This window comes from Topomyia yanbarensis, unplaced genomic scaffold (genome assembly GCF_030247195.1).
Source record: "Topomyia yanbarensis strain Yona2022 unplaced genomic scaffold, ASM3024719v1 HiC_scaffold_6, whole genome shotgun sequence".
Lineage (NCBI taxonomy): Eukaryota > Metazoa > Arthropoda > Insecta > Diptera > Culicidae > Topomyia > Topomyia yanbarensis.
Window position 1 is genome coordinate 407748 of NW_026683824.1, and position 27770 is coordinate 435517.

The window sequence follows — 27770 nt, forward strand, 5'->3', positions numbered from 1 at the left end:
AAAAAAAATCGCCTAGAAATCAATAAAATTCCAACAGTAGAAGAATATCAAACAGAAATAGTTTGTTCATCAGTAACAATTTGTTCCATCATAGATCAGTATCAGATATCGATATTTAAGTACCATAGAAGCCAATATAACGTACCATGTAGACGGATGTATAGAAAATCTTTATAAGTTAAAAAAAAAACCCGTTTGTTTTTCGATTTACTTTTTCTTTCTTTCTTTTTCAGGAGAATCAATTTCTGGGCAATCGTTTTCCAGGGAAAATGCTACCATGTCAGCATTAGTCCGGATAAAGCAGATTTCGGCAATCCCAAGCTACTAAAACAGTGGCAACAGTGAACTTCGTGTTCGCGCTATTTCCCCTTCAAACCAACACATCACGAGTAAGCATATAGATAGCAGCCATGGTAATCTTCCTATGCGGCGGCGACTGAGAATGTGTGTGCATCAGTATAAAAGCGCTACTCAATGGGCCGAATTGCAACATTCGGTATTGGAATCTCGCTGCTGCAGGTGTGCTGCGCTAGCCTACTAAGTTATTACCTACAACAACCAAGAAGATGACTGGCCGTGGCAAAGGAGGCAAAGGGCTCGGCAAGGGAGGCGCTAAGCGGCACCGCAAGGTGCTTCGTGACAATATCCAGGGCATCACCAAACCCGCCATTCGTCGTCTGGCTCGACGTGGAGGAGTGAAGCGAATCTCCGGTTTGATATACGAGGAAACCCGTGGTGTGCTGAAGATTTTTCTGGAAAACGTTATCCGGGACGCTGTGACGTACACTGAACATGCCAAACGGAAGACCGTCACTGCGATGGATGTCGTCTATGCGCTTAAACGCCAGGGACGCACATTGTACGGTTTTGGTGGTTAAGCCCTACCACGACGTTCACGACAACACAAAAGGCCCTTTTCAGGGCCACCAAATGTTTAGAAAAAAGAATTAGTTTGAAATGTATCCTTCATAATTTTCATCCACGTTGCAGGGGCGTACTGTTTAATGTGCGATTTTGATGGATATGCGAGAGACCGTCGTAACACTACAACGCGCTCAGTCGCTGGGTTTCCCTTTTTTCATATATGCATTTCCTTTTTCTTTCTCCTGAGCTTGCGTATCATGGGACAAAACGGCTCGTTTCTCGATAGCAACGAACCGCCGACCGACTCTTTTTTTCGCGCGCGCACGTTTTAGCTTACCACGCTTTCACCTACCTGTCTACCTATGAATTTGCGTACCTTTAATTGGTCTGAATGATAAAAGTAAAGTTGATGGCTGGTGAGTTAGTACTGTATCAATCAGGAAGCAATTACAACACACACACACACACAGGAAGAGAGAGAGAGAGAGAGAGAGAGAGAGAGAGAGAGAGAGAGAGAGAGAGAGAGAGAGAGAGAGAGAGAGAGAGAGAGAGAGAGAGAGATTGAGCAACCGTAAAAAAGTCCAGCTTGTGATCTGTGTCGGGGGACAAGCGTTCCCATCGATGCGTGCGCTGAAGCGCCTGGGTGTGATGGTCGACGCGTGCGGTTTATCAGCTCACAGCCATGTACACAACGATGTAGCGAGTTGATCAGTACATCCTAAATAATAGAATTTTGAGTTAGCCAAAGCAATTCGAAATAACACTGATGATTAGAGCACTAAAATAAAAATCCGCAACTAAAATGTTGGATTTTTTTCGAGGTATTTCTCTCTGTCTGTCTCTGCCGTCGAAACAAGAAAGCATTTCGCGAGCGCGTTGTACGGTTCTACGAGCAACACAAGAATCTCGGCGAAAAGTGCACGGTACAATATTTCAAAGGGGAAAACGTTGCGCCGTCGACTGTTTACAACACCTTTCGACGGTGCAATCTCAATGCCGCTTGCCGGTTGATAAAAAAATTATTTTGGCTAAATATTTTGTTTTGCACGAAGCAAGTTACTTCCCTCGCAAAAAAAAGCAAAAAAAAAAAAAAAACAATCGTTCCCGAATACCCACTCGATCCCATTTGTACCCTAAAAAGCACAACCCGCTTCACAATTTGCTTCAGTGTCGCCCAATCGCAGATTTCTTCGGGATTTCGTTTTGAGAGCCACGAATTGCAAACAAGTTGATTGGTAGAAGATCACGAAATGCATTAGCAAAGTTGACGTAGACGCCGTACTACGCGCCTGTTCCGACATCAAACGGAAGCTTCGCCGAACAGCATCCAATTACGGATCGGTTTGAAATGTTCACTAATTTTTGGCCAACAATGGAGAACGTATCTTCTAATTTCAATCGAATCGTTTGTCTTTTTTTTTTGACAGGTTGAGAAAAAAAATCCAAAATTTGTGTTGCCACCCGTTAACTTTTTTTGTTTTAGTAATTTTAATAACGAAAGTTTTCAGCAAAGGACCAGCCGACCGAAACGTTTTCCGCAGGTCGCCAAATTACGAGCACTTCCGCTCGAGCAAATATGTACAAAAATGAAATAATTTTATATAGAGAGAAGTTTTCTTTCGATTGGATAGCACCGAAAAGGTTTTCCAATTGCTAGAAGGTTCAAATTAACCTATTTTCCACAATTCAGTTTGCACGTGCCGCCATAGTCGGATACATGATTTGATAATATTCGGCCATACGCTTAAAACAGAATGTTCAGCGGGTGTTAGTTTGGACGGTGCGGACAGTGCAGTAAATTGAATGCAAACTTCCAGTGTACTTTTCACAAGCAGTAATTCGATTTTGGTTGATTTAAAACAACAGTCCGTAAAATTTTACCGGCACCGATCGAATAGTAACTTCCAACCGTCATCTACGCGTTCCCAAACAGAGCCGATGAATACGATCCTAAACAACAGACACCGGACCCCCGGTTATCATATTCGCAGACTTGCATCATCGTGCATCCATCGACTCGTCGTCTACAACTGTGTGTGTGGAAGAAAACCAAACCAAACGAACGCGCAATGGCTGAAACTGCTATCGACGTTGCTGCTACGGCCCCTGCCGTCGTCGCCTCTCCGCCAGCCGCCAAAGCGCCACCGAAGCAGGCGGCCAAGGCTAGCAAGAGTGACGCCAAGAAACCGAAAAAATCTTCAACCCATCCACCAGTGAGTGAGATGGTTCTGGCTGCCATCCGGACCCTGAAGGAACGGAGCGGATCATCACTGCAGGCGATCAAAAAGTACATCGCCGCCAACTACATGTGTGACGTCGCCAGGCTGGCTCCGTTTATCCGGAAGGCTTTGAAAACGGGTGTCGAGAAGGGAAACATCACCCAGACCAAGGGTACCGGTGCTTCCGGATCGTTTAAGGTGACGGTCGAAGCAAAGAAACCGGCTGGCGATAAGAAACCACCATCGGGTGCAGCGAAAAAACCGAAGAAATCGGCTACTAAATCCGGGGAGAAGAAAAATCCGCCGGCTGGTGGTGGTGAGAAGACCAGCAAGCCAAAGGCGGCGATCCCGGCCGCTAAGAAATCGGCTACGAAGAAAGCGAAAGCTGCTGCCCCTGCAAAGGCGGTAACGGCTGCCACTAAACAGAAAGCCACCAAACCATCGAAGGCTGCAGCGAACAAGCCGAGGGCACCTAAGCCAAAGAAGGCCGCCACCGCCCCGAAGAAGGTCACCGCCGGCAAGAAGTAAATTCCCGACAACGTGCGCGTCCCCCCAAAACAACAGTCCTTTTCAGGACTAACAAAATTGTAAAGAATTGATTGATGCTTATTTTCCGTTAATGCTCCGTTCCCCCCATGAGTTTTCTAGCTTGAGCAGCAGCGCGCGCACACACCCGCATTCAACTGGCTGCCGATTGGCAAGATAAATCAGTCGTCGTTAGTTTGATTAAACAAATCACTATAGTAAATAGGCGCGGTTTCTTGCTCAGATAAACGTACGTACGTACAGGTAAATTAATAGTAGGCCGTGGTTTTCTGTTGCCTTAACAAACAAACAAACAAACAGAGCAAGTATAATATTACTCTGATTAGCAAACAACGCGCTTATTTTGGCTATAATAAAACAGAGAAAAATTGGCTGGCACAATAAACAAACGAACGAACGATAATTACCGATTTTTTAGCCTAAATTGACGAACGTATTGTATTGTTCAACTTTGCGATTATGAATTGTGTTGGGTATTTAATTATTAACGTTCAACGCAGATCAGAAGTTTGAAGGCTGGGAAGTGCATTGTATTAACAAGTATGATCCAGAAATGTGTTCTTTTTGCGGCAGAATTTTCATACGCAGGGGCTGTTTTAGACTGACTGAGTAGAATATAGACGATAAAGGGGTAGAAAAAAGACCGTTTTCCGTCTTAACAAAAACAATCAACTAGCGGTAAGGGGAAAGACTACTTCCACAAACTACAGCAATTGATTTGGTGATGATTTGAAAAATGGACAGAGAAACAAAAATGACAACGACGTTTTTGCTCTAATGAAACAAACAAACAAACAAACAACAACAACTAATGTTTATATAAACTATGTGTACACATTTCAATTCAACTCTTTACCAGAACGTGTTTTGGTGGCCCTGAAAAGGGCCGATGACGATGGGGTGGTGGTGTGTGACATCCGGCGGCGGGGCGGGCGACACGTTTACTTCGAGCTGGTATACTTGGTAACGGCCTTGGTACCTTCCGATACGGCATGTTTCGCCAGCTCTCCCGGTAACAGCAAACGAACGGCGGTCTGTACCTCGCGGGAGGTGATCGTCGACCGTCGGTTGTAATGGGCCAGACGAGATGCTTCGTTAGCAATACGCTCGAAGATGTCGTTCACGAAGCTATTCATGATGCTCATCGCCTTCGACGAGACACCGGTGTCCGGATGGACCTGCTTCAGCACCTTGTAGATGTAGATAGCGTAGCTTTCCTTGCGCCGTTGCTTTCGCTTCTTCTTCTCTCCTCCTCCTGCTTTTGTGGCGATGTTCTTCTGTGCCTTGCCACCGCCGCCGCCGGATTTTTTCACAGCCTTTCCGCTGGCTTTCGGTGCCATAGTAACGACGTGGTTGTGCTGCTGTTAACGCTCTCGATGCGAACTGCGCTGACTGATTGGTAGCAAAAATCACTACATATCGCTTATATACGATCGTGTAGCGAGACGAAGGTTCGTCCTTTTTTGTGTTTAGCGCGTTTCGTTCGTTCGCTACTCCGCCCCTTTGGCGAACGATGTGCAATGAAGCGAATGCATAACAAGGGGTGCTGTGTGCGCGAGTGGCATCAGTGTTACTCGTATTGTCTACGTGACTACACACGAACGCGCACAGCGATAAACCTACAACAATGTCTGCACGCGGTAAAGGAGGAAAAGTGAAGGGAAAGCCAAAATCCCGCTCAGTTCGTGCCGGTCTCCAGTTCCCTGTTGGCCGAATTCACCGTCTGCTGAGGAAGGGAAATTATGCTGAACGTGTCGGTGCCGGAGCACCCGTCTACTTGGCAGCTGTGATGGAATATCTTGCCGCCGAAGTACTGGAGCTGGCAGGAAACGCTGCTCGCGATAACAAAAAGACCAGAATCATCCCCCGTCATCTGCAGCTGGCCATTCGAAATGACGAAGAGCTGAACAAACTGCTCTCCGGTGTGACCATTGCTCAGGGTGGCGTGTTGCCTAACATACAGGCCGCACTGCTGCCGAAGAAGACTGAAAAGAGGGCCTCCGCAGCAACTTAAATCCCGCTCCTTTCTAGCCGTAAAAACCGCCCTTTTCAGGGCGACTATTTTCTTCTGATAAAAAGAGTTAATTTGATTTTCACTCCGATAATCATCAACGTACATTTCTGTGAGCATTGCACAAGTTTTTTTTTTTTGCAATGCTCGTCAGACGCTTAATAATAGTTTCCCTCATATCATGGCATTGACGATTTCACCCAATCTCTCAAAAGTTCACTCATCGATTTGGTGCTAAATCACAAATCGGCCGCGCAAGATTTCCCTCAATGGGTCTTGTTTTTCACACGCTACTACTGTCGATCGGTACGAGGTGGTGCTGCTGGCAAAAAATCCCCCATCGGCGTGCTGTCTAACAAACACACACAGCCACCCGCCTGAGCATTTTTGGAGGGAAACGGAAAATTTCTGCTAATAATTCTTAGTAAAATATGATTGGTTGTGGTCCTGAAAAGGACCGTTTGTTGCTGTTTCGTTCTGGGGGGTGATGGGCACACACCAAATTTAGGCCCGCTCCCCACGGATCCGGCGAGCCAGTTGGATGTCTTTCGGCATGATGGTCACTCGCTTGGCATGGATAGCGCACAGATTGGTATCCTCGAACAAACCAACCAGGTAAGCCTCGCTGGCTTCTTGAAGGGCCATGACGGCTGAGCTCTGGAAGCGCAGATCGGTTTTGAAGTCCTGCGCGATCTCACGAACCAGACGCTGGAAGGGCAGCTTGCGGATTAGTAGCTCTGTCGACTTCTGATAGCGACGAATTTCTCGCAGCGCGACAGTTCCTGGTCTGTAGCGATGGGGCTTCTTAACGCCACCCGTAGCTGGGGCACTTTTACGGGCAGCCTTCGTTGCCAACTGTTTGCGGGGAGCTTTCCCTCCGGTGGACTTGCGGGCGGTCTGTTTCGTACGGGCCATGGCGCGAAAATTCTGCTCTACTACTGATACCACTGTGATGCTGTTCAAACGACGAATGATGACCAAAACAGACCGACCGATTTTTTTTATAGTCGCGAATAAACACTACTATCGCCTGTCTCGCTCGTGTACGTGCCATGTGCCTTTTCGTTCTGTATACGGTTCGATTCGGCTACTATACTTCCCCCACCATTTCCATTCCGGAGCCAGTGTTGCCAGACTTGATTTTTTCAGCTTTTCATTAGATTTGCAAAAAAATATTCCTAAAAAGAAAAACTATGTATGAGCAAAAAAAATCGCCTAGAAATCAATAAAATTCCAACAGTAGAAGAATATCAAACAGAAATAGTTTGTTCATCAGTAACAATTTGTTCCATCATAGATCAGTATCAGATATCGATATTTAAGTACCATAGAAGCCAATATAACGTACCATGTAGACGGATGTATAGAAAATCTTTATAAGTTAAAAAAAAAACCCGTTTGTTTTTCGATTTACTTTTTCTTTCTTTCTTTTTCAGGAGAATCAATTTCCGGGCAATCGTTTTCCAGGGAAAATGCTACCATGTCAGCATTAGTCCGGATAAAGCAGATTTCGGCAATCCCAAGCTACTAAAACAGTGGCAACAGTGAACTTCGTGTTCGCGCTATTTCCCCTTCAAACCAACACATCACGAGTAAGCATATAGATAGCAGCCATGGTAATCTTCCTATGCGGCGGCGACTGAGAATGTGTGTGCATCAGTATAAAAGCGCTACTCAATGGGCCGAATTGCAACATTCGGTATTGGAATCTCGCTGCTGCAGGTGTGCTGCGCTAGCCTACTAAGTTATTACCTACAACAACCAAGAAGATGACTGGCCGTGGCAAAGGAGGCAAAGGGCTCGGCAAGGGAGGCGCTAAGCGGCACCGCAAGGTGCTTCGTGACAATATCCAGGGCATCACCAAACCCGCCATTCGTCGTCTGGCTCGACGTGGAGGAGTGAAGCGAATCTCCGGTTTGATATACGAGGAAACCCGTGGTGTGCTGAAGATTTTTCTGGAAAACGTTATCCGGGACGCTGTGACGTACACTGAACATGCCAAACGGAAGACCGTCACTGCGATGGATGTCGTCTATGCGCTTAAACGCCAGGGACGCACATTGTACGGTTTTGGTGGTTAAGCCCTACCACGACGTTCACGACAACACAAAAGGCCCTTTTCAGGGCCACCAAATGTTTAGAAAAAAGAATTAGTTTGAAATGTATCCTTCATAATTTTCATCCACGTTGCAGGGGCGTACTGTTTAATGTGCGATTTTGATGGATATGCGAGAGACCGTCGTAACACTACAACGCGCTCAGTCGCTGGGTTTCCCTTTTTTCATATATGCATTTCCTTTTTCTTTCTCCTGAGCTTGCGTATCATGGGACAAAACGGCTCGTTTCTCGATAGCAACGAACCGCCGACCGACTCTTTTTTTCGCGCGCGCACGTTTTAGCTTACCACGCTTTCACCTACCTGTCTACCTATGAATTTGCGTACCTTTAATTGGTCTGAATGATAAAAGTAAAGTTGATGGCTGGTGAGTTAGTACTGTATCAATCAGGAAGCAATTACAACACACACACACACACACACACAGGAAGAGAGAGAGAGAGAGAGAGAGAGAGAGAGAGAGAGAGAGAGATTGAGCAACCGTAAAAAAGTCCAGCTTGTGATCTGTGTCGGGGGACAAGCGTTCCCATCGATGCGTGCGCTGAAGCGCCTGGGTGTGATGGTCGACGCGTGCGGTTTATCAGCTCACAGCCATGTACACAACGATGTAGCGAGTTGATCAGTACATCCTAAATAATAGAATTTTGAGTTAGCCAAAGCAATTCGAAATAACACTGATGATTAGAGCACTAAAATCAAAATCCGCAACTAAAATGTTGGATTTTTTTCGAGGTATTTCTCTCTGTCTGTCTCTGCCGTCGAAACAAGAAAGCATTTCGCGAGCGCGTTGTACGGTTCTACGAGCAACACAAGAATCTCGGCGAAAAGTGCACGGTACAATATTTCAAAGGGGAAAACGTTGCGCCGTCGACTGTTTACAACACCTTTCGACGGTGCAATCTCAATGCCGCTTGCCGGTTGATAAAAAAATTATTTTGGCTAAATATTTTGTTTTGCACGAAGCAAGTTACTTCCCTCGCAAAAAAAAGCAAAAAAAAAAAAAAAACAATCGTTCCCGAATACCCACTCGATCCCATTTGTACCCTAAAAAGCACAACCCGCTTCACAATTTGCTTCAGTGTCGCCCAATCGCAGATTTCTTCGGGATTTCGTTTTGAGAGCCACGAATTGCAAACAAGTTGATTGGTAGAAGATCACGAAATGCATTAGCAAAGTTGACGTAGACGCCGTACTACGCGCCTGTTCCGACATCAAACGGAAGCTTCGCCGAACAGCATCCAATTACGGATCGGTTTGAAATGTTCACTAATTTTTGGCCAACAATGGAGAACGTATCTTCTAATTTCAATCGAATCGTTTGTCTTTTTTTTTGACAGGTTGAGAAAAAAAATCCAAAATTTGTGTTGCCACCCGTTAACTTTTTTTGTTTTAGTAATTTTAATAACGAAAGTTTTCAGCAAAGGACCAGCCGACCGAAACGTTTTCCGCAGGTCGCCAAATTACGAGCACTTCCGCTCGAGCAAATATGTACAAAAATGAAATAATTTTATATAGAGAGAAGTTTTCTTTCGATTGGATAGCACCGAAAAGGTTTTCCAATTGCTAGAAGGTTCAAATTAACCTATTTTCCACAATTCAGTTTGCACGTGCCGCCATAGTCGGATACATGATTTGATAATATTCGGCCATACGCTTAAAACAGAATGTTCAGCGGGTGTTAGTTTGGACGGTGCGGACAGTGCAGTAAATTGAATGCAAACTTCCAGTGTACTTTTCACAAGCAGTAATTCGATTTTGGTTGATTTAAAACAACAGTCCGTAAAATTTTACCGGCACCGATCGAATAGTAACTTCCAACCGTCATCTACGCGTTCCCAAACAGAGCCGATGAATACGATCCTAAACAACAGACACCGGACCCCCGGTTATCATATTCGCAGACTTGCATCATCGTGCATCCATCGACTCGTCGTCTACAACTGTGTGTGTGGAAGAAAACCAAACCAAACGAACGCGCAATGGCTGAAACTGCTATCGACGTTGCTGCTACGGCCCCTGCCGTCGTCGCCTCTCCGCCAGCCGCCAAAGCGCCACCGAAGCAGGCGGCCAAGGCTAGCAAGAGTGACGCCAAGAAACCGAAAAAATCTTCAACCCATCCACCAGTGAGTGAGATGGTTCTGGCTGCCATCCGGACCCTGAAGGAACGGAGCGGATCATCACTGCAGGCGATCAAAAAGTACATCGCCGCCAACTACATGTGTGACGTCGCCAGGCTGGCTCCGTTTATCCGGAAGGCTTTGAAAACGGGTGTCGAGAAGGGAAACATCACCCAGACCAAGGGTACCGGTGCTTCCGGATCGTTTAAGGTGACGGTCGAAGCAAAGAAACCGGCTGGCGATAAGAAACCACCATCGGGTGCAGCGAAAAAACCGAAGAAATCGGCTACTAAATCCGGGGAGAAGAAAAATCCGCCGGCTGGTGGTGGTGAGAAGACCAGCAAGCCAAAGGCGGCGATCCCGGCCGCTAAGAAATCGGCTACGAAGAAAGCGAAAGCTGCTGCCCCTGCAAAGGCGGTAACGGCTGCCACTAAACAGAAAGCCACCAAACCATCGAAGGCTGCAGCGAACAAGCCGAGGGCACCTAAGCCAAAGAAGGCCGCCACCGCCCCGAAGAAGGTCACCGCCGGCAAGAAGTAAATTCCCGACAACGTGCGCGTCCCCCCAAAACAACAGTCCTTTTCAGGACTAACAAAATTGTAAAGAATTGATTGATGCTTATTTTCCGTTAATGCTCCGTTCCCCCCATGAGTTTTCTAGCTTGAGCAGCAGCGCGCGCACACACCCGCATTCAACTGGCTGCCGATTGGCAAGATAAATCAGTCGTCGTTAGTTTGATTAAACAAATCACTATAGTAAATAGGCGCGGTTTCTTGCTCAGATAAACGTACGTACGTACAGGTAAATTAATAGTAGGCCGTGGTTTTCTGTTGCCTTAACAAACAAACAAACAAACAGAGCAAGTATAATATTACTCTGATTAGCAAACAACGCGCTTATTTTGGCTATAATAAAACAGAGAAAAATTGGCTGGCACAATAAACAAACGAACGAACGATAATTACCGATTTTTTAGCCTAAATTGACGAACGTATTGTATTGTTCAACTTTGCGATTATGAATTGTGTTGGGTATTTAATTATTAACGTTCAACGCAGATCAGAAGTTTGAAGGCTGGGAAGTGCATTGTATTAACAAGTATGATCCAGAAATGTGTTCTTTTTGCGGCAGAATTTTCATACGCAGGGGCTGTTTTAGACTGACTGAGTAGAATATAGACGATAAAGGGGTAGAAAAAAGACCGTTTTCCGTCTTAACAAAAACAATCAACTAGCGGTAAGGGGAAAGACTACTTCCACAAACTACAGCAATTGATTTGGTGATGATTTGAAAAATGGACAGAGAAACAAAAATGACAACGACGTTTTTGCTCTAATGAAACAAACAAACAAACAAACAACAACAACTAATGTTTATATAAACTATGTGTACACATTTCAATTCAACTCTTTACCAGAACGTGTTTTGGTGGCCCTGAAAAGGGCCGATGACGATGGGGTGGTGGTGTGTGACATCCGGCGGCGGGGCGGGCGACACGTTTACTTCGAGCTGGTATACTTGGTAACGGCCTTGGTACCTTCCGATACGGCATGTTTCGCCAGCTCTCCCGGTAACAGCAAACGAACGGCGGTCTGTACCTCGCGGGAGGTGATCGTCGACCGTCGGTTGTAATGGGCCAGACGAGATGCTTCGTTAGCAATACGCTCGAAGATGTCGTTCACGAAGCTATTCATGATGCTCATCGCCTTCGACGAGACACCGGTGTCCGGATGGACCTGCTTCAGCACCTTGTAGATGTAGATAGCGTAGCTTTCCTTGCGCCGTTGCTTTCGCTTCTTCTTCTCTCCTCCTCCTGCTTTTGTGGCGATGTTCTTCTGTGCCTTGCCACCGCCGCCGCCGGATTTTTTCACAGCCTTTCCGCTGGCTTTCGGTGCCATAGTAACGACGTGGTTGTGCTGCTGTTAACGCTCTCGATGCGAACTGCGCTGACTGATTGGTAGCAAAAATCACTACATATCGCTTATATACGATCGTGTAGCGAGACGAAGGTTCGTCCTTTTTTGTGTTTAGCGCGTTTCGTTCGTTCGCTACTCCGCCCCTTTGGCGAACGATGTGCAATGAAGCGAATGCATAACAAGGGGTGCTGTGTGCGCGAGTGGCATCAGTGTTACTCGTATTGTCTACGTGACTACACACGAACGCGCACAGCGATAAACCTACAACAATGTCTGCACGCGGTAAAGGAGGAAAAGTGAAGGGAAAGCCAAAATCCCGCTCAGTTCGTGCCGGTCTCCAGTTCCCTGTTGGCCGAATTCACCGTCTGCTGAGGAAGGGAAATTATGCTGAACGTGTCGGTGCCGGAGCACCCGTCTACTTGGCAGCTGTGATGGAATATCTTGCCGCCGAAGTACTGGAGCTGGCAGGAAACGCTGCTCGCGATAACAAAAAGACCAGAATCATCCCCCGTCATCTGCAGCTGGCCATTCGAAATGACGAAGAGCTGAACAAACTGCTCTCCGGTGTGACCATTGCTCAGGGTGGCGTGTTGCCTAACATACAGGCCGCACTGCTGCCGAAGAAGACTGAAAAGAGGGCCTCCGCAGCAACTTAAATCCCGCTCCTTTCTAGCCGTAAAAACCGCCCTTTTCAGGGCGACTATTTTCTTCTGATAAAAAGAGTTAATTTGATTTTCACTCCGATAATCATCAACGTACATTTCTGTGAGCATTGCACAAGTTTTTTTTTTTTGCAATGCTCGTCAGACGCTTAATAATAGTTTCCCTCATATCATGGCATTGACGATTTCACCCAATCTCTCAAAAGTTCACTCATCGATTTGGTGCTAAATCACAAATCGGCCGCGCAAGATTTCCCTCAATGGGTCTTGTTTTTCACACGCTACTACTGTCGATCGGTACGAGGTGGTGCTGCTGGCAAAAAATCCCCCATCGGCGTGCTGTCTAACAAACACACACAGCCACCCGCCTGAGCATTTTTGGAGGGAAACGGAAAATTTCTGCTAATAATTCTTAGTAAAATATGATTGGTTGTGGTCCTGAAAAGGACCGTTTGTTGCTGTTTCGTTCTGGGGGGTGATGGGCACACACCAAATTTAGGCCCGCTCCCCACGGATCCGGCGAGCCAGTTGGATGTCTTTCGGCATGATGGTCACTCGCTTGGCATGGATAGCGCACAGATTGGTATCCTCGAACAAACCAACCAGGTAAGCCTCGCTGGCTTCTTGAAGGGCCATGACGGCTGAGCTCTGGAAGCGCAGATCGGTTTTGAAGTCCTGCGCGATCTCACGAACCAGACGCTGGAAGGGCAGCTTGCGGATTAGTAGCTCTGTCGACTTCTGATAGCGACGAATTTCTCGCAGCGCGACAGTTCCTGGTCTGTAGCGATGGGGCTTCTTAACGCCACCCGTAGCTGGGGCACTTTTACGGGCAGCCTTCGTTGCCAACTGTTTGCGGGGAGCTTTCCCTCCGGTGGACTTGCGGGCGGTCTGTTTCGTACGGGCCATGGCGCGAAAATTCTGCTCTACTACTGATACCACTGTGATGCTGTTCAAACGACGAATGATGACCAAAACAGACCGACCGATTTTTTTTATAGTCGCGAATAAACACTACTATCGCCTGTCTCGCTCGTGTACGTGCCATGTGCCTTTTCGTTCTGTATACGGTTCGATTCGGCTACTATACTTCCCCCACCATTTCCATTCCGGAGCCAGTGTTGCCAGACTTGATTTTTTCAGCTTTTCATTAGATTTGCAAAAAAATATTCCTAAAAAGAAAAACTATGTATGAGCAAAAAAAATCGCCTAGAAATCAATAAAATTCCAACAGTAGAAGAATATCAAACAGAAATAGTTTGTTCATCAGTAACAATTTGTTCCATCATAGATCAGTATCAGATATCGATATTTAAGTACCATAGAAGCCAATATAACGTACCATGTAGACGGATGTATAGAAAATCTTTATAAGTTAAAAAAAAAACCCGTTTGTTTTTCGATTTACTTTTTCTTTCTTTCTTTTTCAGGAGAATCAATTTCCGGGCAATCGTTTTCCAGGGAAAATGCTACCATGTCAGCATTAGTCCGGATAAAGCAGATTTCGGCAATCCCAAGCTACTAAAACAGTGGCAACAGTGAACTTCGTGTTCGCGCTATTTCCCCTTCAAACCAACACATCACGAGTAAGCATATAGATAGCAGCCATGGTAATCTTCCTATGCGGCGGCGACTGAGAATGTGTGTGCATCAGTATAAAAGCGCTACTCAATGGGCCGAATTGCAACATTCGGTATTGGAATCTCGCTGCTGCAGGTGTGCTGCGCTAGCCTACTAAGTTATTACCTACAACAACCAAGAAGATGACTGGCCGTGGCAAAGGAGGCAAAGGGCTCGGCAAGGGAGGCGCTAAGCGGCACCGCAAGGTGCTTCGTGACAATATCCAGGGCATCACCAAACCCGCCATTCGTCGTCTGGCTCGACGTGGAGGAGTGAAGCGAATCTCCGGTTTGATATACGAGGAAACCCGTGGTGTGCTGAAGATTTTTCTGGAAAACGTTATCCGGGACGCTGTGACGTACACTGAACATGCCAAACGGAAGACCGTCACTGCGATGGATGTCGTCTATGCGCTTAAACGCCAGGGACGCACATTGTACGGTTTTGGTGGTTAAGCCCTACCACGACGTTCACGACAACACAAAAGGCCCTTTTCAGGGCCACCAAATGTTTAGAAAAAAGAATTAGTTTGAAATGTATCCTTCATAATTTTCATCCACGTTGCAGGGGCGTACTGTTTAATGTGCGATTTTGATGGATATGCGAGAGACCGTCGTAACACTACAACGCGCTCAGTCGCTGGGTTTCCCTTTTTTCATATATGCATTTCCTTTTTCTTTCTCCTGAGCTTGCGTATCATGGGACAAAACGGCTCGTTTCTCGATAGCAACGAACCGCCGACCGACTCTTTTTTTCGCGCGCGCACGTTTTAGCTTACCACGCTTTCACCTACCTGTCTACCTATGAATTTGCGTACCTTTAATTGGTCTGAATGATAAAAGTAAAGTTGATGGCTGGTGAGTTAGTACTGTATCAATCAGGAAGCAATTACAACACACACACACACACACACACGAGAGAGAGAGAGAGAGAGAGAGAGAGAGAGAGAGAGAGAGAGAGAGAGAGAGAGAGAGAGGATTGAGCAACCGTAAAAAAGTCCAGCTTGTGATCTGTGTCGGGGGACAAGCGTTCCCATCGATGCGTGCGCTGAAGCGCCTGGGTGTGATGGTCGACGCGTGCGGTTTATCAGCTCACAGCCATGTACACAACGATGTAGCGAGTTGATCAGTACATCCTAAATAATAGAATTTTGAGTTAGCCAAAGCAATTCGAAATAACACTGATGATTAGAGCACTAAAATCAAAATCCGCAACTAAAATGTTGGATTTTTTTCGAGGTATTTCTCTCTGTCTGTCTCTGCCGTCGAAACAAGAAAGCATTTCGCGAGCGCGTTGTACGGTTCTACGAGCAACACAAGAATCTCGGCGAAAAGTGCACGGTACAATATTTCAAAGGGGAAAACGTTGCGCCGTCGACTGTTTACAACACCTTTCGACGGTGCAATCTCAATGCCGCTTGCCGGTTGATAAAAAAAATTATTTTGGCTAAATATTTTGTTTTGCACGAAGCAAGTTACTTCCCTCGCAAAAAAAAGCAAAAAAAAAAAAAAAACAATCGTTCCCGAATACCCACTCGATCCCATTTGTACCCTAAAAAGCACAACCCGCTTCACAATTTGCTTCAGTGTCGCCCAATCGCAGATTTCTTCGGGATTTCGTTTTGAGAGCCACGAATTGCAAACAAGTTGATTGGTAGAAGATCACGAAATGCATTAGCAAAGTTGACGTAGACGCCGTACTACGCGCCTGTTCCGACATCAAACGGAAGCTTCGCCGAACAGCATCCAATTACGGATCGGTTTGAAATGTTCACTAATTTTTGGCCAACAATGGAGAACGTATCTTCTAATTTCAATCGAATCGTTTGTCTTTTTTTTTGACAGGTTGAGAAAAAAAATCCAAAATTTGTGTTGCCACCCGTTAACTTTTTTTGTTTTAGTAATTTTAATAACGAAAGTTTTCAGCAAAGGACCAGCCGACCGAAACGTTTTCCGCAGGTCGCCAAATTACGAGCACTTCCGCTCGAGCAAATATGTACAAAAATGAAATAATTTTATATAGAGAGAAGTTTTCTTTCGATTGGATAGCACCGAAAAGGTTTTCCAATTGCTAGAAGGTTCAAATTAACCTATTTTCCACAATTCAGTTTGCACGTGCCGCCATAGTCGGATACATGATTTGATAATATTCGGCCATACGCTTAAAACAGAATGTTCAGCGGGTGTTAGTTTGGACGGTGCGGACAGTGCAGTAAATTGAATGCAAACTTCCAGTGTACTTTTCACAAGCAGTAATTCGATTTTGGTTGATTTAAAACAACAGTCCGTAAAATTTTACCGGCACCGATCGAATAGTAACTTCCAACCGTCATCTACGCGTTCCCAAACAGAGCCGATGAATACGATCCTAAACAACAGACACCGGACCCCCGGTTATCATATTCGCAGACTTGCATCATCGTGCATCCATCGACTCGTCGTCTACAACTGTGTGTGTGGAAGAAAACCAAACCAAACGAACGCGCAATGGCTGAAACTGCTATCGACGTTGCTGCTACGGCCCCTGCCGTCGTCGCCTCTCCGCCAGCCGCCAAAGCGCCACCGAAGCAGGCGGCCAAGGCTAGCAAGAGTGACGCCAAGAAACCGAAAAAATCTTCAACCCATCCACCAGTGAGTGAGATGGTTCTGGCTGCCATCCGGACCCTGAAGGAACGGAGCGGATCATCACTGCAGGCGATCAAAAAGTACATCGCCGCCAACTACATGTGTGACGTCGCCAGGCTGGCTCCGTTTATCCGGAAGGCTTTGAAAACGGGTGTCGAGAAGGGAAACATCACCCAGACCAAGGGTACCGGTGCTTCCGGATCGTTTAAGGTGACGGTCGAAGCAAAGAAACCGGCTGGCGATAAGAAACCACCATCGGGTGCAGCGAAAAAACCGAAGAAATCGGCTACTAAATCCGGGGAGAAGAAAAATCCGCCGGCTGGTGGTGGTGAGAAGACCAGCAAGCCAAAGGCGGCGATCCCGGCCGCTAAGAAATCGGCTACGAAGAAAGCGAAAGCTGCTGCCCCTGCAAAGGCGGTAACGGCTGCCACTAAACAGAAAGCCACCAAACCATCGAAGGCTGCAGCGAACAAGCCGAGGGCACCTAAGCCAAAGAAGGCCGCCACCGCCCCGAAGAAGGTCACCGCCGGCAAGAAGTAAATTCCCGACAACGTGCGCGTCCCCCCAAAACAACAGTCCTTTTCAGGACTAACAAAATTGTAAAGAATTGATTGATGCTTATTTTCCGTTAATGCTCCGTTCCCCCCATGAGTTTTCTAGCTTGAGCAGCAGCGCGCGCACACACCCGCATTCAACTGGCTGCCGATTGGCAAGATAAATCAGTCGTCGTTAGTTTGATTAAACAAATCACTATAGTAAATAGGCGCGGTTTCTTGCTCAGATAAACGTACGTACGTACAGGTAAATTAATAGTAGGCCGTGGTTTTCTGTTGCCTTAACAAACAAACAAACAAACAGAGCAAGTATAATATTACTCTGATTAGCAAACAACGCGCTTATTTTGGCTATAATAAAACAGAGAAAAATTGGCTGGCACAATAAACAAACGAACGAACGATAATTACCGATTTTTTAGCCTAAATTGACGAACGTATTGTATTGTTCAACTTTGCGATTATGAATTGTGTTGGGTATTTAATTATTAACGTTCAACGCAGATCAGAAGTTTGAAGGCTGGGAAGTGCATTGTATTAACAAGTATGATCCAGAAATGTGTTCTTTTTGCGGCAGAATTTTCATACGCAGGGGCTGTTTTAGACTGACTGAGTAGAATATAGACGATAAAGGGGTAGAAAAAAGACCGTTTTCCGTCTTAACAAAAACAATCAACTAGCGGTAAGGGGAAAGACTACTTCCACAAACTACAGCAATTGATTTGGTGATGATTTGAAAAATGGACAGAGAAACAAAAATGACAACGACGTTTTTGCTCTAATGAAACAAACAAACAAACAAACAACAACAACTAATGTTTATATAAACTATGTGTACACATTTCAATTCAACTCTTTACCAGAACGTGTTTTGGTGGCCCTGAAAAGGGCCGATGACGATGGGGTGGTGGTGTGTGACATCCGGCGGCGGGGCGGGCGACACGTTTACTTCGAGCTGGTATACTTGGTAACGGCCTTGGTACCTTCCGATACGGCATGTTTCGCCAGCTCTCCCGGTAACAGCAAACGAACGGCGGTCTGTACCTCGCGGGAGGTGATCGTCGACCGTCGGTTGTAATGGGCCAGACGAGATGCTTCGTTAGCAATACGCTCGAAGATGTCGTTCACGAAGCTATTCATGATGCTCATCGCCTTCGACGAGACACCGGTGTCCGGATGGACCTGCTTCAGCACCTTGTAGATGTAGATAGCGTAGCTTTCCTTGCGCCGTTGCTTTCGCTTCTTCTTCTCTCCTCCTCCTGCTTTTGTGGCGATGTTCTTCTGTGCCTTGCCACCGCCGCCGCCGGATTTTTTCACAGCCTTTCCGCTGGCTTTCGGTGCCATAGTAACGACGTGGTTGTGCTGCTGTTAACGCTCTCGATGCGAACTGCGCTGACTGATTGGTAGCAAAAATCACTACATATCGCTTATATACGATCGTGTAGCGAGACGAAGGTTCGTCCTTTTTTGTGTTTAGCGCGTTTCGTTCGTTCGCTACTCCGCCCCTTTGGCGAACGATGTGCAATGAAGCGAATGCATAACAAGGGGTGCTGTGTGCGCGAGTGGCATCAGTGTTACTCGTATTGTCTACGTGACTACACACGAACGCGCACAGCGATAAACCTACAACAATGTCTGCACGCGGTAAAGGAGGAAAAGTGAAGGGAAAGCCAAAATCCCGCTCAGTTCGTGCCGGTCTCCAGTTCCCTGTTGGCCGAATTCACCGTCTGCTGAGGAAGGGAAATTATGCTGAACGTGTCGGTGCCGGAGCACCCGTCTACTTGGCAGCTGTGATGGAATATCTTGCCGCCGAAGTACTGGAGCTGGCAGGAAACGCTGCTCGCGATAACAAAAAGACCAGAATCATCCCCCGTCATCTGCAGCTGGCCATTCGAAATGACGAAGAGCTGAACAAACTGCTCTCCGGTGTGACCATTGCTCAGGGTGGCGTGTTGCCTAACATACAGGCCGCACTGCTGCCGAAGAAGACTGAAAAGAGGGCCTCCGCAGCAACTTAAATCCCGCTCCTTTCTAGCCGTAAAAACCGCCCTTTTCAGGGCGACTATTTTCTTCTGATAAAAAGAGTTAATTTGATTTTCACTCCGATAATCATCAACGTACATTTCTGTGAGCATTGCACAAGTTTTTTTTTTTTGCAATGCTCGTCAGACGCTTAATAATAGTTTCCCTCATATCATGGCATTGACGATTTCACCCAATCTCTCAAAAGTTCACTCATCGATTTGGTGCTAAATCACAAATCGGCCGCGCAAGATTTCCCTCAATGGGTCTTGTTTTTCACACGCTACTACTGTCGATCGGTACGAGGTGGTGCTGCTGGCAAAAAATCCCCCATCGGCGTGCTGTCTAACAAACACACACAGCCACCCGCCTGAGCATTTTTGGAGGGAAACGGAAAATTTCTGCTAATAATTCTTAGTAAAATATGATTGGTTGTGGTCCTGAAAAGGACCGTTTGTTGCTGTTTCGTTCTGGGGGGTGATGGGCACACACCAAATTTAGGCCCGCTCCCCACGGATCCGGCGAGCCAGTTGGATGTCTTTCGGCATGATGGTCACTCGCTTGGCATGGATAGCGCACAGATTGGTATCCTCGAACAAACCAACCAGGTAAGCCTCGCTGGCTTCTTGAAGGGCCATGACGGCTGAGCTCTGGAAGCGCAGATCGGTTTTGAAGTCCTGCGCGATCTCACGAACCAGACGCTGGAAGGGCAGCTTGCGGATTAGTAGCTCTGTCGACTTCTGATAGCGACGAATTTCTCGCAGCGCGACAGTTCCTGGTCTGTAGCGATGGGGCTTCTTAACGCCACCCGTAGCTGGGGCACTTTTACGGGCAGCCTTCGTTGCCAACTGTTTGCGGGGAGCTTTCCCTCCGGTGGACTTGCGGGCGGTCTGTTTCGTACGGGCCATGGCGCGAAAATTCTGCTCTACTACTGATACCACTGTGATGCTGTTCAAACGACGAATGATGACCAAAACAGACCGACCGATTTTTTTTATAGTCGCGAATAAACACTACTATCGCCTGTCTCGCTCGTGTACGTGCCATGTGCCTTTTCGTTCTGTATACGGTTCGATTCGGCTACTATACTTCCCCCACCATTTCCATTCCGGAGCCAGTGTTGCCAGACTTGATTTTTTCAGCTTTTCATTAGATTTGCAAAAAAATATTCCTAAAAAGAAAAACTATGTATGAGCAAAAAAAATCGCCTAGAAATCAATAAAATTCCAACAGTAGAAGAATATCAAACAGAAATAGTTTGTTCATCAGTAACAATTTGTTCCATCATAGATCAGTATCAGATATCGATATTTAAGTACCATAGAAGCCAATATAACGTACCATGTAGACGGATGTATAGAAAATCTTTATAAGTTAAAAAAAAAACCCGTTTGTTTTTCGATTTACTTTTTCTTTCTTTCTTTTTCAGGAGAATCAATTTCCGGGCAATCGTTTTCCAGGGAAAATGCTACCATGTCAGCATTAGTCCGGATAAAGCAGATTTCGGCAATCCCAAGCTACTAAAACAGTGGCAACAGTGAACTTCGTGTTCGCGCTATTTCCCCTTCAAACCAACACATCACGAGTAAGCATATAGATAGCAGCCATGGTAATCTTCCTATGCGGCGGCGACTGAGAATGTGTGTGCATCAGTATAAAAGCGCTACTCAATGGGCCGAATTGCAACATTCGGTATTGGAATCTCGCTGCTGCAGGTGTGCTGCGCTAGCCTACTAAGTTATTACCTACAACAACCAAGAAGATGACTGGCCGTGGCAAAGGAGGCAAAGGGCTCGGCAAGGGAGGCGCTAAGCGGCACCGCAAGGTGCTTCGTGACAATATCCAGGGCATCACCAAACCCGCCATTCGTCGTCTGGCTCGACGTGGAGGAGTGAAGCGAATCTCCGGTTTGATATACGAGGAAACCCGTGGTGTGCTGAAGATTTTTCTGGAAAACGTTATCCGGGACGCTGTGACGTACACTGAACATGCCAAACGGAAGACCGTCACTGCGATGGATGTCGTCTATGCGCTTAAACGCCAGGGACGCACATTGTACGGTTTTGGTGGTTAAGCCCTACCACGACGTTCACGACAACACAAAAGGCCCTTTTCAGGGCCACCAAATGTTTAGAAAAAAGAATTAGTTTGAAATGTATCCTTCATAATTTTCATCCACGTTGCAGGGGCGTACTGTTTAATGTGCGATTTTGATGGATATGCGAGAGACCGTCGTAACACTACAACGCGCTCAGTCGCTGGGTTTCCCTTTTTTCATATATGCATTTCCTTTTTCTTTCTCCTGAGCTTGCGTATCATGGGACAAAACGGCTCGTTTCTCGATAGCAACGAACCGCCGACCGACTCTTTTTTTCGCGCGCGCACGTTTTAGCTTACCACGCTTTCACCTACCTGTCTACCTATGAATTTGCGTACCTTTAATTGGTCTGAATGATAAAAGTAAAGTTGATGGCTGGTGAGTTAGTACTGTATCAATCAGGAAGCAATTACAACACACACACACACACACACACAGGAAGAGAGAGAGAGAGAGAGAGAGAGAGAGAGAGAGAGAGAGAGAGAGAGAGAGAGATTGAGCAACCGTAAAAAAGTCCAGCTTGTGATCTGTGTCGGGGGACAAGCGTTCCCATCGATGCGTGCGCTGAAGCGCCTGGGTGTGATGGTCGACGCGTGCGGTTTATCAGCTCACAGCCATGTACACAACGATGTAGCGAGTTGATCAGTACATCCTAAATAATAGAATTTTGAGTTAGCCAAAGCAATTCGAAATAACACTGATGATTAGAGCACTAAAATCAAAATCCGCAACTAAAATGTTGGATTTTTTTCGAGGTATTTCTCTCTGTCTGTCTCTGCCGTCGAAACAAGAAAGCATTTCGCGAGCGCGTTGTACGGTTCTACGAGCAACACAAGAATCTCGGCGAAAAGTGCACGGTACAATATTTCAAAGGGGAAAACGTTGCGCCGTCGACTGTTTACAACACCTTTCGACGGTGCAATCTCAATGCCGCTTGCCGGTTGATAAAAAAAATTATTTTGGCTAAATATTTTGTTTTGCACGAAGCAAGTTACTTCCCTCGCAAAAAAAAGCAAAAAAAAAAAAAAAACAATCGTTCCCGAATACCCACTCGATCCCATTTGTACCCTAAAAAGCACAACCCGCTTCACAATTTGCTTCAGTGTCGCCCAATCGCAGATTTCTTCGGGATTTCGTTTTGAGAGCCACGAATTGCAAACAAGTTGATTGGTAGAAGATCACGAAATGCATTAGCAAAGTTGACGTAGACGCCGTACTACGCGCCTGTTCCGACATCAAACGGAAGCTTCGCCGAACAGCATCCAATTACGGATCGGTTTGAAATGTTCACTAATTTTTGGCCAACAATGGAGAACGTATCTTCTAATTTCAATCGAATCGTTTGTCTTTTTTTTTGACAGGTTGAGAAAAAAAATCCAAAATTTGTGTTGCCACCCGTTAACTTTTTTTGTTTTAGTAATTTTAATAACGAAAGTTTTCAGCAAAGGACCAGCCGACCGAAACGTTTTCCGCAGGTCGCCAAATTACGAGCACTTCCGCTCGAGCAAATATGTACAAAAATGAAATAATTTTATATAGAGAGAAGTTTTCTTTCGATTGGATAGCACCGAAAAGGTTTTCCAATTGCTAGAAGGTTCAAATTAACCTATTTTCCACAATTCAGTTTGCACGTGCCGCCATAGTCGGATACATGATTTGATAATATTCGGCCATACGCTTAAAACAGAATGTTCAGCGGGTGTTAGTTTGGACGGTGCGGACAGTGCAGTAAATTGAATGCAAACTTCCAGTGTACTTTTCACAAGCAGTAATTCGATTTTGGTTGATTTAAAACAACAGTCCGTAAAATTTTACCGGCACCGATCGAATAGTAACTTCCAACCGTCATCTACGCGTTCCCAAACAGAGCCGATGAATACGATCCTAAACAACAGACACCGGACCCCCGGTTATCATATTCGCAGACTTGCATCATCGTGCATCCATCGACTCGTCGTCTACAACTGTGTGTGTGGAAGAAAACCAAACCAAACGAACGCGCAATGGCTGAAACTGCTATCGACGTTGCTGCTACGGCCCCTGCCGTCGTCGCCTCTCCGCCAGCCGCCAAAGCGCCACCGAAGCAGGCGGCCAAGGCTAGCAAGAGTGACGCCAAGAAACCGAAAAAATCTTCAACCCATCCACCAGTGAGTGAGATGGTTCTGGCTGCCATCCGGACCCTGAAGGAACGGAGCGGATCATCACTGCAGGCGATCAAAAAGTACATCGCCGCCAACTACATGTGTGACGTCGCCAGGCTGGCTCCGTTTATCCGGAAGGCTTTGAAAACGGGTGTCGAGAAGGGAAACATCACCCAGACCAAGGGTACCGGTGCTTCCGGATCGTTTAAGGTGACGGTCGAAGCAAAGAAACCGGCTGGCGATAAGAAACCACCATCGGGTGCAGCGAAAAAACCGAAGAAATCGGCTACTAAATCCGGGGAGAAGAAAAATCCGCCGGCTGGTGGTGGTGAGAAGACCAGCAAGCCAAAGGCGGCGATCCCGGCCGCTAAGAAATCGGCTACGAAGAAAGCGAAAGCTGCTGCCCCTGCAAAGGCGGTAACGGCTGCCACTAAACAGAAAGCCACCAAACCATCGAAGGCTGCAGCGAACAAGCCGAGGGCACCTAAGCCAAAGAAGGCCGCCACCGCCCCGAAGAAGGTCACCGCCGGCAAGAAGTAAATTCCCGACAACGTGCGCGTCCCCCCAAAACAACAGTCCTTTTCAGGACTAACAAAATTGTAAAGAATTGATTGATGCTTATTTTCCGTTAATGCTCCGTTCCCCCCATGAGTTTTCTAGCTTGAGCAGCAGCGCGCGCACACACCCGCATTCAACTGGCTGCCGATTGGCAAGATAAATCAGTCGTCGTTAGTTTGATTAAACAAATCACTATAGTAAATAGGCGCGGTTTCTTGCTCAGATAAACGTACGTACGTACAGGTAAATTAATAGTAGGCCGTGGTTTTCTGTTGCCTTAACAAACAAACAAACAAACAGAGCAAGTATAATATTACTCTGATTAGCAAACAACGCGCTTATTTTGGCTATAATAAAACAGAGAAAAATTGGCTGGCACAATAAACAAACGAACGAACGATAATTACCGATTTTTTAGCCTAAATTGACGAACGTATTGTATTGTTCAACTTTGCGATTATGAATTGTGTTGGGTATTTAATTATTAACGTTCAACGCAGATCAGAAGTTTGAAGGCTGGGAAGTGCATTGTATTAACAAGTATGATCCAGAAATGTGTTCTTTTTGCGGCAGAATTTTCATACGCAGGGGCTGTTTTAGACTGACTGAGTAGAATATAGACGATAAAGGGGTAGAAAAAAGACCGTTTTCCGTCTTAACAAAAACAATCAACTAGCGGTAAGGGGAAAGACTACTTCCACAAACTACAGCAATTGATTTGGTGATGATTTGAAAAATGGACAGAGAAACAAAAATGACAACGACGTTTTTGCTCTAATGAAACAAACAAACAACAACAACTAATGTTTATATAAACTATGTGTACACATTTCAATTCAACTCTTTACCAGAACGTGTTTTGGTGGCCCTGAAAAGGGCCGATGACGATGGGGTGGTGGTGTGTGACATCCGGCGGCGGGGCGGGCGACACGTTTACTTCGAGCTGGTATACTTGGTAACGGCCTTGGTACCTTCCGATACGGCATGTTTCGCCAGCTCTCCCGGTAACAGCAAACGAACGGCGGTCTGTACCTCGCGGGAGGTGATCGTCGACCGTCGGTTGTAATGGGCCAGACGAGATGCTTCGTTAGCAATACGCTCGAAGATGTCGTTCACGAAGCTATTCATGATGCTCATCGCCTTCGACGAGACACCGGTGTCCGGATGGACCTGCTTCAGCACCTTGTAGATGTAGATAGCGTAGCTTTCCTTGCGCCGTTGCTTTCGCTTCTTCTTCTCTCCTCCTCCTGCTTTTGTGGCGATGTTCTTCTGTGCCTTGCCACCGCCGCCGCCGGATTTTTTCACAGCCTTTCCGCTGGCTTTCGGTGCCATAGTAACGACGTGGTTGTGCTGCTGTTAACGCTCTCGATGCGAACTGCGCTGACTGATTGGTAGCAAAAATCACTACATATCGCTTATATACGATCGTGTAGCGAGACGAAGGTTCGTCCTTTTTTGTGTTTAGCGCGTTTCGTTCGTTCGCTACTCCGCCCCTTTGGCGAACGATGTGCAATGAAGCGAATGCATAACAAGGGGTGCTGTGTGCGCGAGTGGCATCAGTGTTACTCGTATTGTCTACGTGACTACACACGAACGCGCACAGCGATAAACCTACAACAATGTCTGCACGCGGTAAAGGAGGAAAAGTGAAGGGAAAGCCAAAATCCCGCTCAGTTCGTGCCGGTCTCCAGTTCCCTGTTGGCCGAATTCACCGTCTGCTGAGGAAGGGAAATTATGCTGAACGTGTCGGTGCCGGAGCACCCGTCTACTTGGCAGCTGTGATGGAATATCTTGCCGCCGAAGTACTGGAGCTGGCAGGAAACGCTGCTCGCGATAACAAAAAGACCAGAATCATCCCCCGTCATCTGCAGCTGGCCATTCGAAATGACGAAGAGCTGAACAAACTGCTCTCCGGTGTGACCATTGCTCAGGGTGGCGTGTTGCCTAACATACAGGCCGTACTGCTGCCGAAGAAGACTGAAAAGAGGGCCTCCGCAGCAACTTAAATCCCGCTCCTTTCTAGCCGTAAAAACCGCCCTTTTCAGGGCGACTATTTTCTTCTGATAAAAAGAGTTAATTTGATTTTCACTCCGATAATCATCAACGTACATTTCTGTGAGCATTGCACAAGTTTTTTTTTTTTGCAATGCTCGTCAGACGCTTAATAATAGTTTCCCTCATATCATGGCATTGACGATTTCACCCAATCTCTCAAAAGTTCACTCATCGATTTGGTGCTAAATCACAAATCGGCCGCGCAAGATTTCCCTCAATGGGTCTTGTTTTTCACACGCTACTACTGTCGATCGGTACGAGGTGGTGCTGCTGGCAAAAAATCCCCCATCGGCGTGCTGTCTAACAAACACACACAGCCACCCGCCTGAGCATTTTTGGAGGGAAACGGAAAATTTCTGCTAATAATTCTTAGTAAAATATGATTGGTTGTGGTCCTGAAAAGGACCGTTTGTTGCTGTTTCGTTCTGGGGGGTGATGGGCACACACCAAATTTAGGCCCGCTCCCCACGGATCCGGCGAGCCAGTTGGATGTCTTTCGGCATGATGGTCACTCGCTTGGCATGGATAGCGCACAGATTGGTATCCTCGAACAAACCAACCAGGTAAGCCTCGCTGGCTTCTTGAAGGGCCATGACGGCTGAGCTCTGGAAGCGCAGATCGGTTTTGAAGTCCTGCGCGATCTCACGAACCAGACGCTGGAAGGGCAGCTTGCGGATTAGTAGCTCTGTCGACTTCTGATAGCGACGAATTTCTCGCAGCGCGACAGTTCCTGGTCTGTAGCGATGGGGCTTCTTAACGCCACCCGTAGCTGGGGCACTTTTACGGGCAGCCTTCGTTGCCAACTGTTTGCGGGGAGCTTTCCCTCCGGTGGACTTGCGGGCGGTCTGTTTCGTACGGGCCATGGCGCGAAAATTCTGCTCTACTACTGATACCACTGTGATGCTGTTCAAACGACGAATGATGACCAAAACAGACCGACCGATTTTTTTTATAGTCGCGAATAAACACTACTATCGCCTGTCTCGCTCGTGTACGTGCCATGTGCCTTTTCGTTCTGTATACGGTTCGATTCGGCTACTATACTTCCCCCACCATTTCCATTCCGGAGCCAGTGTTGCCAGACTTGATTTTTTCAGCTTTTCATTAGATTTGCAAAAAAATATTCCTAAAAAGAAAAACTATGTATGAGCAAAAAAAATCGCCTAGAAATCAATAAAATTCCAACAGTAGAAGAATATCAAACAGAAATAGTTTGTTCATCAGTAACAATTTGTTCCATCATAGATCAGTATCAGATATCGATATTTAAGTACCATAGAAGCCAATATAACGTACCATGTAGACGGATGTATAGAAAATCTTTATAAGTTAAAAAAAAAACCCGTTTGTTTTTCGATTTACTTTTTCTTTCTTTCTTTTTCAGGAGAATCAATTTCCGGGCAATCGTTTTCCAGGGAAAATGCTACCATGTCAGCATTAGTCCGGATAAAGCAGATTTCGGCAATCCCAAGCTACTAAAACAGTGGCAACAGTGAACTTCGTGTTCGCGCTATTTCCCCTTCAAACCAACACATCACGAGTAAGCATATAGATAGCAGCCATGGTAATCTTCCTATGCGGCGGCGACTGAGAATGTGTGTGCATCAGTATAAAAGCGCTACTCAATGGGCCGAATTGCAACATTCGGTA

General features: G+C 46.4%; 6 protein-coding genes across 6 annotated transcripts; 4 read left to right on the forward strand and 2 right to left on the reverse strand.

The window, feature by feature from the left end:
• The first annotated feature begins 566 nt into the window (after positions 1 to 566).
• Positions 567 to 878, forward strand: LOC131696016 (histone H4-like). Its single transcript, XM_058984545.1, has one exon. It carries the CDS (start codon positions 567 to 569, stop codon positions 876 to 878), a length of 312 nt encoding a protein of 103 aa, XP_058840528.1.
• A 2055-nt stretch (positions 879 to 2933) lies between these two features.
• LOC131695953 (histone H1A, sperm-like) lies at positions 2934 to 4229 on the forward strand. Its single transcript, XM_058984482.1, has 2 exons — positions 2934 to 3488; positions 4203 to 4229. Exons 1-2 carry the CDS (start codon positions 2934 to 2936, stop codon positions 4227 to 4229), a joined length of 582 nt encoding a protein of 193 aa, XP_058840465.1.
• A 341-nt stretch (positions 4230 to 4570) lies between these two features.
• On the reverse strand, positions 4571 to 13496 carry LOC131695954 (uncharacterized). Its single transcript, XM_058984483.1, has 4 exons — positions 13467 to 13496; positions 11377 to 11708; positions 6665 to 6707; positions 4571 to 4906 (listed from the first exon to the last, which is right to left on the reverse strand). Exons 1-4 carry the CDS (start codon positions 13494 to 13496, stop codon positions 4571 to 4573), a joined length of 741 nt encoding a protein of 246 aa, XP_058840466.1.
• A 715-nt stretch (positions 13497 to 14211) lies between these two features.
• On the forward strand, positions 14212 to 14523 carry LOC131695955 (histone H4-like). The gene has a single exon (XM_058984485.1). It carries the CDS (start codon positions 14212 to 14214, stop codon positions 14521 to 14523), a length of 312 nt encoding a protein of 103 aa, XP_058840468.1.
• A 2031-nt stretch (positions 14524 to 16554) lies between these two features.
• LOC131695956 (histone H1A, sperm-like) lies at positions 16555 to 17850 on the forward strand. Its single transcript, XM_058984486.1, has 2 exons — positions 16555 to 17109; positions 17824 to 17850. The coding sequence occupies exons 1-2, from the start codon at positions 16555 to 16557 to the stop codon at positions 17848 to 17850; spliced, it is 582 nt and encodes a 193-aa protein (XP_058840469.1).
• A 341-nt stretch (positions 17851 to 18191) lies between these two features.
• On the reverse strand, positions 18192 to 27122 carry LOC131695957 (uncharacterized). The gene is made up of 4 exons (XM_058984487.1): positions 27093 to 27122; positions 25003 to 25334; positions 20286 to 20328; positions 18192 to 18527 (listed from the first exon to the last, which is right to left on the reverse strand). Exons 1-4 carry the CDS (start codon positions 27120 to 27122, stop codon positions 18192 to 18194), a joined length of 741 nt encoding a protein of 246 aa, XP_058840470.1.
• Between the last annotated feature and the right edge of the window lie 648 nt (positions 27123 to 27770).

Bases quoted from the DNA above. Each gene is read 5' to 3' on its own strand.
- LOC131696016 (XM_058984545.1), top strand. From the start codon at position 567: ATGACTGGCCGTGGCAAAGGAGGCAAAGGGCTCGGCAAGGGAGGCGCT.
- LOC131695953 (XM_058984482.1), top strand. From the start codon at position 2,934: ATGGCTGAAACTGCTATCGACGTTGCTGCTACGGCCCCTGCCGTCGTC. The intron at 3,489-4,202 runs GTAACGGCTGCC...TTTTTGCGGCAG, and splicing joins CTGCTGCCCCTGCAAAGGCG to AATTTTCATACGCAGGGGCT.
- LOC131695954 (XM_058984483.1), bottom strand. From the start codon at position 13,496: ATGGCACGTACACGAGCGAGACAGGCGATA. The intron at 11,709-13,466 runs GTAGTGTTTATT...GGCAAGGCACAG, and splicing joins CACGAGCGAGACAGGCGATA to AAGAACATCGCCACAAAAGC. The intron at 4,907-6,664 runs GTAGTGTTTATT...GGCAAGGCACAG, and splicing joins CACGAGCGAGACAGGCGATA to AAGAACATCGCCACAAAAGC.
- LOC131695955 (XM_058984485.1), top strand. From the start codon at position 14,212: ATGACTGGCCGTGGCAAAGGAGGCAAAGGGCTCGGCAAGGGAGGCGCT.
- LOC131695956 (XM_058984486.1), top strand. From the start codon at position 16,555: ATGGCTGAAACTGCTATCGACGTTGCTGCTACGGCCCCTGCCGTCGTC. The intron at 17,110-17,823 runs GTAACGGCTGCC...TTTTTGCGGCAG, and splicing joins CTGCTGCCCCTGCAAAGGCG to AATTTTCATACGCAGGGGCT.
- LOC131695957 (XM_058984487.1), bottom strand. From the start codon at position 27,122: ATGGCACGTACACGAGCGAGACAGGCGATA. The intron at 25,335-27,092 runs GTAGTGTTTATT...GGCAAGGCACAG, and splicing joins CACGAGCGAGACAGGCGATA to AAGAACATCGCCACAAAAGC. The intron at 20,329-25,002 runs GTAAACGTGTCG...AACCGTATACAG, and splicing joins ACCAAGTATACCAGCTCGAA to AACGAAAAGGCACATGGCAC.